General features: G+C 41.5%; 1 protein-coding gene across 3 annotated transcripts in view; it reads right to left on the bottom strand.

Moving 5' to 3' along the window:
* Positions 1–431: 431 nt before the first annotated feature.
* The window catches only part of LOC139752130 (orexin receptor type 2-like), a 238,320-nt gene continuing 227,703 nt past the window's right edge, over positions 432–11,048 (bottom strand). For all 3 annotated transcript variants that reach the window (XM_071668048.1, XM_071668049.1, XM_071668050.1), the window contains 7 exons: positions 8,279–8,466; positions 6,486–6,655; positions 5,061–5,250; positions 4,197–4,362; positions 3,631–3,733; positions 2,594–2,711; positions 432–2,390 (listed from right to left, as the gene is read on the bottom strand). In XM_071668048.1, the coding sequence (XP_071524149.1) occupies positions 2,058–2,390; positions 2,594–2,711; positions 3,631–3,733; positions 4,197–4,362; positions 5,061–5,250; positions 6,486–6,655; positions 8,279–8,466 (1,268 nt within the window). In that variant the 3' untranslated portion in view covers positions 432–2,057. The remainder of the gene's footprint in view (positions 2,391–2,593; positions 2,712–3,630; positions 3,734–4,196; positions 4,363–5,060; positions 5,251–6,485; positions 6,656–8,278; positions 8,467–11,048) is intronic.

Genomic DNA, 11,048 nt, shown 5'->3' with positions numbered 1-11,048 from the left:
TATATATATATATATATATATATATATATATATATATATATATATATATATATATATATATATATATATATATATATATTGCGAGAGGTAACAGTGGTGCGCGCGATCTAGTATATGCAAAAAACCACGGGAATACGAATGAAACACGATAAGTTCCCGAGTGCACATTTGTGTAATGATCACATCGTCAGGGGAGATACAAGAATGAGATAGAAGACGTAGAACAGTCAGTTGATATATAAGGAAAAGGCAAGACATCTTAGATAGTCTCTTCCTTGTATAATCAACTAACTGCTCTACGTCCTCTATTTCATCCTTGCATCTCCCGTGACGGTGTGATCATAACACGAAAGTGCACTTGGGAACTCATCATGTTTCATTTTCCATAGGGTTATCAGCATATAATATATATATATATATATATATATATATATATATATATATATATATATATATATATATATATATATATATATATATATATATATATATATATATATATATATATATATATATATACATACATATGCAAATTATGTTCACCACATGACTGCAGGCTCACAACGAACATACATGCGTCTCCATTTCCGGGAAGAAACTTCACTCCAGTGACTCAAACCTTCTTTATACCCTCTTTGACCATTGTATACAAACGAGACATACTCCTACGTTATCACTTTTGCTAAACGTACAAATATTCATTTATTAGATATAAGGGTACTCATAATATTAAACATAAGTATACTCATAATCTTATTTACCATATGAACACTGGCTCCTGCTCAGAATGTTTTGAGATGGTTAACTTCCTGTTTTATGAGTATGTGAGTGAAGCACATATGTTCCGGTCACTTCTGGCTTGTATCATCTGATGTATGTAGTTACTCTCGACTTTCTCTCCTTTTCTGTTATTTTAAAATCGTAGGTGAACTCTCCTTGTGAAAAAAAACACATTATACCCAGAGACCTTTGATGATAAACAGCTTTCGTATATGAGAGTTCTACAAATATCCTTTAACAGACATGTTTACAGCAATATCAAAACATGTATTTTGAAGCTGATAACTTGAACAACGCGACAACGATAAACAAATAGGTGATATCCTTATGCATGATATTGCCGTCATCTGGTTCTCTCACACCACACAAGCTTAAAAGCCAGTTTCATACACAGAATGAATGCACAACTTTCAAAATGGAATTCTCATACGAATGCGAAGAAAATACCATCTCTTAAAAGAGATTGTCTGCCACTGAGAAGCTATTAGATTAAAAAGCACAGGATTACATAAAGCTTTGTTTACACGATCTGGCACCATGTTGTTGAGGACAGTGCATCACCAACCCTGTCAAAGAAACTGTTCGTGTCTAATGGTTCATTTGAAATCTCATAGAATGCCAGCATGCCATGGAAGAATTTTGATCCAGTCAAAAGTAAATATTTAGATTATATAAAGTAATGAATGGAACTAGTTCTTTCATAGAGTTTTCACATATAAAAGATAATGATATAAGACGATTTGCTTATGAAGTACATGTATATATATATATATATATATATATATATATATATATATATATATATATATATATCAGAATTTCTTTATATTACCTTGAACTATAGTTTTCATTCGTTAGTTTCAGTATCATAGACATGAATGATAAGATACATATATAATAGAAATGTTCCCTCTGGTTCATTGTCCAGAAATATAAGTCTTTAGGTAGTGTTTCTCATGAAATTATATCCACGTCTATAGATACCCTCACTTTTGTCATTCTTGTCATTCACATATACACACACGAACCGCTGATAGAAGAAAACCCACCGGGGAAAAAATAACCACAGAATCCCCCAAGCTTTCGATGGTGTTTAATCACAGAAGCTCCAAGCTTTCGACCCGTATTTCGAGCCGTCGTTACGGCTTGAAATACGGTCGAAAGCTTAAAAGAGCTTTCGTGTTCATTTTCCGTCGGGGAGGTTTTTTTCTCACGCACCCTTCCATACAGACTATGACCGCAACACGACATCTTATCCCTCACAGTGTTCACCACTTCTATAACATCTCCTCCTTCGTGTCGTTGCTCATGTTCTCCTGGATGTTGTTAAACTGGTACATCTCGTCTTCAGGCGCCACTGCTGGGATGGACTTCTGCCTCCTGTGCATGGCGCAGCAACCACACACCTTGTCCACACGGCTGCTCCCGCTCGACGTGCTGGAGGCATGGATGCTCAGGTGGCCACCGTTTTGACCTCCCGTGCAGGCTGCCAGGCCGACCTCGCCTCGGTGCAGGTGGTTCTCGTTGGCGTAGATGGTGGCGGTGGTGAGGCTGGAGCACACGGAGTCTGCAGGCTGGGGGTCCAAGGCCTGCCCTCCACGAGGACAGTTCTGCAAAGGAGGAGGGAAAGCAAATTGAATGATGTTTCGGTGACTACACACGTTGTAGACTATGATTCCCGAGCAGTGACATATCACCATAACAATTAGATAGATGAGGTAAACAACAGCAATTTGCTCGTCTCAGTAAAGTGTTGAATGAGAATCAGGTCAGTCAAGATGGTAAACCTAATGTGTAGGGTTGGAACTCATACCTTGCAATTGAGGCCAGAGGTCAGGTCACTAATGGTGCTCCGGAGCAGCTCCTTGTTAGAACCCGTCGTAACGACCCTTCCGCTCTGTGACGGGGTCATGGAGTACTTCTGGACCATCCTGTCCAATAGATAATGCAATAGATACAGGGCGTTCAAAAACATGACATTTTCTTCTGCAAGACGAAACATTAAGCACCTTATTTCTTTACTTATGATGGGAATCAATAACACATGGATGGTAATGGGCTACTTGTGGCTTCCTTGGTTATGAATAGATGGTAGAGCCATTCAAGAAGGAATGCTTCAAGTTCTTTGCATCACTGTGTTTAGCTCTACAGTAGGAGACTTGGGCAAGGCGAGGAATGTCTCGTGTGATGTTACAAGTAAGACTGGAAAATGGATTCAATGGAAGGCTTGTCTGCGGCAGGGGTACGTGATGTCACCATGGCTGTTTAATTTGTTTATGGTTGAGGTAGTGAGGGAGGTAAATGCAAGGGTCTTGGAGAGGAGGAGGGGCGGACATCACGTCAATACTATTTCAGGAGGGTAGTACTTCCCTGGGAGGCTGGTGTCTATAACCTACTGACACGGAGGGTGTAAATTGGTTCCGGGCATCACTGTCACACTCTTAACTCAGGATGGCAGTACTTCCTTGGGCTACTACAGTCAACAGCCTACTATGTGACAAATACGTACCTATGTGTACGTACGTATATATATATATATATATATATATATATATATATATATATATGTATATATATATATATATATATATATATATATATATATATATATATATATATATATATATATATATATATATATATATATATATAAACCTACGTCTTTCATGCTAGGAAGTACTGTGAATTCAGAAGGGTTTTCTATAGATCTGTGACACAGAGGATTACATGAGATGGAAGAAAAACGAAAAAAAAAAAAGATTTCTTTACTCCCAGATCTTCACCTTCGTATTGATTAAGAGTTTACCAACGGCAATTGACCTCTTGCCTTCATCAGTAATTGCAACTTACCTGTTTCTCTTCAGGGAACTAAACTCCAGGAGAACCGCAGGTTCTGGACCAGAACATCCAACTGTTGTCTCGCGAGTCCCTCCTGTGATTCCCTTCCGGTTACCTGTGGACGGTGTAAGCACAAGAGATCAGTCATGAACTCTCTGTGAAAGGAGCCCGTGAAAGGAGGTACCGTGCACCTCTGGAACTGATTGACAGCGTTAGACAAAGTTGAGTAAATCAGTGAGAAATTGATACTTGCTTAATTAGTAGTCATACTTAATGAGAGATCTTTGAGAGATGATCTCCTTCCTCGATGAACTAATCCAGCGACTAAATTCCAAGTCATCGATAGTTCTGCAAACTTTCCCACTCACTCAAACATTACTCACAGCATCAGCTTCACACGATCATTGCACAACAACTCTTGACATAAGAAGATGCCTTGAATTCAGTCATCGAAGGTGAGGATAAAATGTGGAAGGTAATTTGAATAGAATAACCAATTGTGGAAAGTAATTTGAATAGAATAACCATTTCTGTTACACACGAGGACAATGATCCTCTGAGGGGCTGTATATGCTTACGTCTGTGGTACATTCTCCCGGCGGAGGTGTGCCTGCAGGTCAGGAGGGAGACCAGCCCCTGACGGAAGTTGACGTTGAAGCCGTAGTAGATGATCGGGTTCAAGGCTGAGTTCGAGTAAGCGATGAAGTAGGCGGCGAACTCCATCACCGGGAACCAATCGGGTAACTGTCGAGTTAGAGAGGATGAGGTTTACGTCCTGCGTATGAGACAACTGTGAGAAGGGTTTTGATCCTGCAACAAGAAATCAAGTCCCATGCGCAAGTATTTCTGTTTGTGGTTATCGAGTTAATGTCAGTTTCGTTATGGAAAGCCTCAGCGATAACTTTATAAAGGGAGGAATAACGTTAATAAAATATGAAAAAGGCCTGTTATACGCAGGAAAAAGATATAAAGATATATGATTAAACGTTAGTGGGTTTCCTCTAAATCCTGAACTTCCACGGTAGATATGTTGGCCAAAAACAATGAACATTTCTGTGTACCTAAACCAGATTTGCCTCAGAAGGATAAACCCTTAGTAGTTTTATCTAAAAGAAAATCCATGTTATCATTGTCAAACATCTGCGCACAATGTTCTCCATCAAATCTAAATACACAATCTTTGATACCCATTTCTATCAGCTCAAGAAACAGAATTTGACACAAGTAAATCAAGATTTCTCACAAGAGTTCTAGTTGACGACTTATTAGCATATCATGTGGATTCTTTAGTTATTCTTGTTTACCTTCTTTTTTTTTCAAATTCTGCGTTTTTCTGATGCATATATGATTAGAAACTCGCGCTAGAAGTGCATAGTGAACATCCGAACACTTATTCAGTTGAAATGTGATGCGAGTATCAATAGAGAGACTTTAACAATAACCTCTTGTCCAAGGAGAAAGTTGCTGCTGTAGAGGATGATGGACTGTAGAGGCGTCCAGCAGACGACGAACACCAGCAGCACCACAGACACCATCTTGACGACCTTCTTCTTGGACCTGGTGGCTGTGATGCGGGACGGGGCGTGGTGCTCTCCGGGTAGCTGGGTCACCCATAGCTTCCACACCACCAGGCTGTGGACACATGTGAGGCAGAGTTGTAGCCGCGTCTGGGCAGGTTGTGGAACACTTTGTCGTTGAGGAAGACATTCAACATCGCATCTTGTCTACACACACACACACACACACACACACTCAGAGTACAAAATGCAAAGGACTGTCTAGTGTATGAGGCATATTACGGATCTAGCCTTTCTCTGAGCTTCCTCACTTTCGCTTCATCTATCATTGTCATTAACGTTTTATCTAATGAACTACTTAATCCATCTGTTTGATCTTTCTACTGCTAGTTTGTAGCTTACAAAATATTTGATATGGTTTAAGGCTTTCGATCGATGTCAGCTTTGCTTCTTGTCCCTTATCCCTTCCTTCTTTTCTTGATGCATTCATATCTGGCCTAATTACAACTTTCCACTCACACCCATTTTCTAGTTGTCATGTGTAATGCAACGAAACTACAGCTCCCTATCCACAACCAGCTCCCAGAGACCTTTCTATGGTTTACCCCAGACGTGTCACGTGCCCTGGTTCAGTCAACTGACAGCACGTCGACCCCAGTATACCATAAAGTTCCAATTCACTCTATCCCGTGCACGCCTTTCACCCTCCTGCATTTTCAGGTCCCAATCCCTCAAAATCTTTTCCACTCCATCTTTCCATCAATTTGGTCTCTCCGTTCTCCTTATTCCCTCCACCTCTGACACATATATCTCAACCTTTCCTCACTCATTCTCTCCATATGTCCAAACCATTTCAACACACCTTCTTCTGCTCTCTCAACCACGCTCTTCTTATTACCACACATCCCTCTTAACCTTTCATTATTTACTTGTTCAAACCACCTCATACCACATATCATCCTCAAACATTTCGTTTCCAACGTATCTTCCCTCTTACGTGCAGCCCCATCTATACAGCTCATGCCTCCCATCAATATAGAATTGATGGCACTTCTATTCCTTCAGAGATACCCATTTTTGCCCTCCCAGATAACATTCTCTCTTAACCACACACATCTGTTGTGTAATACTGACCTGAACCTTAACTCAGGGCGGTGGCTATGATCATGATAACTCAGTGTTCAAAATATTGTCGGCAAGAACTCCAGAAATATTTCTTTGCTCCCTTATCAAGAGACGTATGCCATCATCACCTTATGCCACGATCTAATTCATTTTGTCACCACTGAGTATATGTATGGGCTTGAGCTCCTGCTTTACGCCTGCTACATAAGATTAGATTCCACTCACCTGTAGCTGATCAACATGATGCCCACGGGGAGGAAGTAGACAGCGATGATGAGCACCGTGTAGAAGATCTTCTTCGCATCGTACGTGATGACACATTGGCGCTTGGTGGGGTCAAACTTGCCCTCCCTGGGCCAGATCTCGTCACAGTGCCACGACGTGAAGTTAGACCACTGCCGAGATAATAATACACTGATTTCGTATAACGTCTTTTCGTTCCTACTTATAATCAAAGTGTCTTAGAACCAACGTCACAGCTAAAGATGAGGGCAAGATTTATGCCTGACACAGAGTGAAAATGCCTGTTGTGACGTAAGATAACAGATAATTCTATAATCGTCGTAGACGTTTATCAGAATAAGGGGAAAGGATCATAACAATACGATTCTCATATGTTTCACGTCTTCGTGAGTCATGCAAGAATGATCTGAGAAAGAAGGATACTTGAACAACAATTTTTTTCTCTCTCCGGACCAGGTTGAATTCTGCGGCAAAAAGATAGAAATGCGTAACCTTATATTGGCTTCTAAATTAGCTTTGAGATATTTTCGATGCAGGCAGCGCCTGGCTGAGGAACGCTGCAGGGAGGAAGTCTTACAAGGGCTGTCATTTCCTCTGATCATTATGTCTGTCGGTCATTACCGATGACCATTATGTCCACCAGTCATTACCGATAATCGTTGTGTCCATCGGTCATTACCGATGACCATTATGTCCACCAGTCATTACCGATAATCCTTATGTCCACCAGTCATTACCGATAATTATTATTATGTCCACCAGTCATTACCGATAATTATTATGTCCACCAGTCTAATATTACCGATAATCGTTATGTCCATCGGTCATTACCGATGACCATTATGTCCACCAGTCATTACCGATAATCCTTATGTCCATCAGTCTAATTACCGATAATCGTTATGTCATCGGTCATTACCGATGACCATTATGTCCACCAGTCATTACCGATAATCCATATGTCCATCAGTCATTACCGATAATCATTATGTCCATCATTCATTACCGATAATCATTATGTCCATCATTCATTACCGATAATCATTATGTCCATCATTCATTACCGATAATCATTATGTCCATCAGTCATTACCGATAATCATTATGTCCATCATTCATTACCGATAATCATTATGTCCATCAGTCATTACTCATGATGAACTGAACACAACTGAATGCAGACAACAACAGACCACTATACATATCTATAATGGTCATTATGTCTGTCATTCATATCGATGACTGTTATCTCTGTGAGTCAATAACGATGATCATTATGTCTGTAGGGTCATTGAAGATGATCATTATGTCTGTAGGGTCATTGAAGATGATCATTATGTCTGTAGGGTCATTAACGATGATCAATATGTCTGTAAGGTCATCAGCGATGATCAATATGTCTGTAGGGTCATTAACGATGATCATTATGTCTGTAAGGCCATTAACGATGATCAATATGTCTGTAGGGTCATTAACGATGATTATTATGTCTGTAAGGCCATTAACGATGATCAATATGTCTGTAGGGTCATTAACGATGACCATTGTGTCTGTAGGGTCATTAACGATGATTATTATGTCTATATGTCATTAGCAATGGCCGTTCTATTTGTCAGTCATCACAGTCGATCATTATATCTGTAAGTCATTACTGCAGTTACCACAGTAAATCATTATGTCTATAAGTCATTCAGTCTGACCATTATGTGTGCGTCGACACACACACACACACACACACACACACACACACACATTCCCTTTCCACAGACACGTACCTTGATGCTGTAGAGTTGCCTGTAGAAAAGCGATGGGCAGGAGAGAAGGGCGGCCGTGACCCAGACAGCGGCGATGACCCTGTGTGCGCGGTCGGGCGAGGTGCGGGCGTGGAGAGGGAATATCACAGCAACGAACCTCCCTACACTAATGACGGTCAGCGTCAACACGCTGGCCAGGAGCGACATGGCTGTGAGATGGGTAGAGAAGGGGGGGAACTCTTAGTGAAGTTGTGGGAGAGTGGAGACAGACAGAACTGTAGAGCTCAGAAGACAGGTGGTAGACGCCAATGTAGTTCAAGCGACAGATGGTTAGACGCCAATATAGTCAAGGCGACAGATGGTTAGACGCCAATATAGTCAAGGCGACAGATGGTTAGACGCCAATATAGTTCAGGCGACAGATGGCAGGACGCCAATATAGTTCAGACGACTGATGGTTAGACGCCAATATAGTTCGGACAACATACACCAAGACATCTTTATGGTCCATTAACGGAACAATTAGACCCACTGTTGGCCCGAGCAACAGCCACCACACCGCTAGGAAGCTACGAGATCATTAGAGCGGTGGGAGGCTTTGGGCAGACGCCATTAGGATGGCGATGGTGGAGGAGTGAGGTCGGTGTGGAGAGATGTGCTGGACCAGCCCCGGGGAGAGGCAGGAACACCACCACCCTGGGTGCAGTCATGGTGAGGCTCCAGGGCTGCATGGTGATGGACGGAGAGGTCCTCACGGGTGCTCGTTAGGGACGCGGAAGGCGACACCAGGGAGGCAGTGTGCAGTCTGGTCTGTTGGCAGGACCTGCGGTGTGGTGGGGTGACAAGTTGGCCCACTCCCTTGGTACGCTGAATGACAAGTTCCAGCATCCTTAACAGTGATAAATGTTGAGCGACACAGTCCCCCTCTCCCTTATATTCCTTTAAGATGTCTGGTGGACACTCAGCGCTTCAAGATAAGTTTTTCATGCAAGATCACTCGCTCATTGTGCAGCACCTTCGAGGTCATGAGTAACAGAGTAGTTCTCGAGTTGGCGCATCGGTTCTGACGAGTTTTTGTGTCCTGTCTGATTCTCCAGGCCGGTCCACCTGGTGCACCGTTGGTGATTCTGTTTCTTATAGTCAGACAATAGACGTGTCATACAAACTTCTCAGACATTGTCTTTCTGTGTGTGTGTGTGTGTGTGTGTGTGTGTGTGTGTGTGTGTGTGTGTGTGTATGTGTGTGTGTGTGTGTGTGTGTGCGTGTGTGTGTGTGTGTGTGTGTGTGTGTGTGTGTTTATATGTTACACTACAAATGAAAATGGCCTTTTACTGTATTGTCGTTTTCATCTAAAGAATTCCATTTCCCTGCTTCTGATTGTAGTACAGCTTTGAAGTTGCAGGAGGAGGCCCCCCCCCCCCTTCCCTCTCCCCAAAAAGGGGGGAGGAGGGTTCAGGGGTTTAATACTGATGAATATACGATACACAGAGAAACAGGCAATCTCGCATCCTCAGTCAACGTGTCTTTGTATAGACAGTGACAGCATAGAACTCGTGATTTTAGAAGTATTTCATGTAATGGCATCTATGGACGTGTGTGTCCAACACTCGCACACAGCACACCGTGTCGGGGGACGTCCTCAGGAGCTGTATAAGTCTTGGCGCTGCGGTTGTTGGACGAGCCATATCTAGTGCCACATCTTTCTTGGTCTAACTTGAGTCTGTGGGGAAACGTTTGATGTCGTCTACGTGCACCTCTATCGCTTCACTGTGACGTTCATCATCTTCCAACACCGACCCGGACAGTCAGTCGTCTCTGCGGAGCATTCTGGAGTTTGTAATGCATGCAAAGCTTCGTGGGTTATGTTCAGCGTCACCAGCAGCAGGAGTGTGGTTTACTGGTATCATCCAGGTGGCTCTGACCGTTGCAGATGAATGAGCACCATCCACACATTCCTGTGAGCTTTCATGTCTTTGAAGAAGTAAACAGAGTTAATCATTCGCTTTCGAAACACTCGCTGATCCTCGAAGGCCATGAGATGAGCCTTTGTCCCTTTGTGTCTGTGAGATTCCATAGAGAGCAATGGCTGAGATAAGCACTGCTGATCTGAGCCGAGGGTTGCAATTGAGGTCACAGCTGAAATAGAACAGATGTTCTGCGTACACAGTAGTATGAGGCTCAACGATACGCACCATCATGGTCATTCAGAAAGCAGAGATTGTGTCCATTATGAGACACACACACACACACACACACAAATATATATATATATATATATATATATATATATATATATATATATATATATATATATATATATATATATATATATATATATATATATATATATATATATATATATATATATATATATATATATATATATATATATATATATATATATATATATATATATATATATATATATATATATATATATATATAGTGCCATTGTACAAAGGCAAAGGGGATAAGAGTGAGTGCTCAAATTACAGAGGTATAAGTTTGTTGAGTATTCATGGTAAATTATATGGGAGGGTATTGATTGAGAGGGTGAAGGCATGTACAGAGCATCAGACTGGGGAAGAGCAGTGTGGTTTCAGAAGTGGTAGAGGATGTGTGGATCAGGTGTTTGCTTTGAAGAATTTATGTGAGAAATACTTAGAAAAGCAAATGGATTTGTATGTAGCATTTATGGATCTGGAGAAGGCATATGATAGAGTTGATAGAGATGCTCTGTGGAAGGTATTAAGAATATATGGTGTGGGAGGCAAGTTGTTAGAAGCAGTGA

This window comes from Panulirus ornatus, chromosome 12, assembly GCF_036320965.1.
Source record: "Panulirus ornatus isolate Po-2019 chromosome 12, ASM3632096v1, whole genome shotgun sequence".
NCBI lineage: Eukaryota > Metazoa > Arthropoda > Malacostraca > Decapoda > Palinuridae > Panulirus > Panulirus ornatus.
The sequence above is the reverse complement of the archived record's forward strand: the minus strand, read 5'-3'. Positions and strand labels throughout refer to the sequence as shown.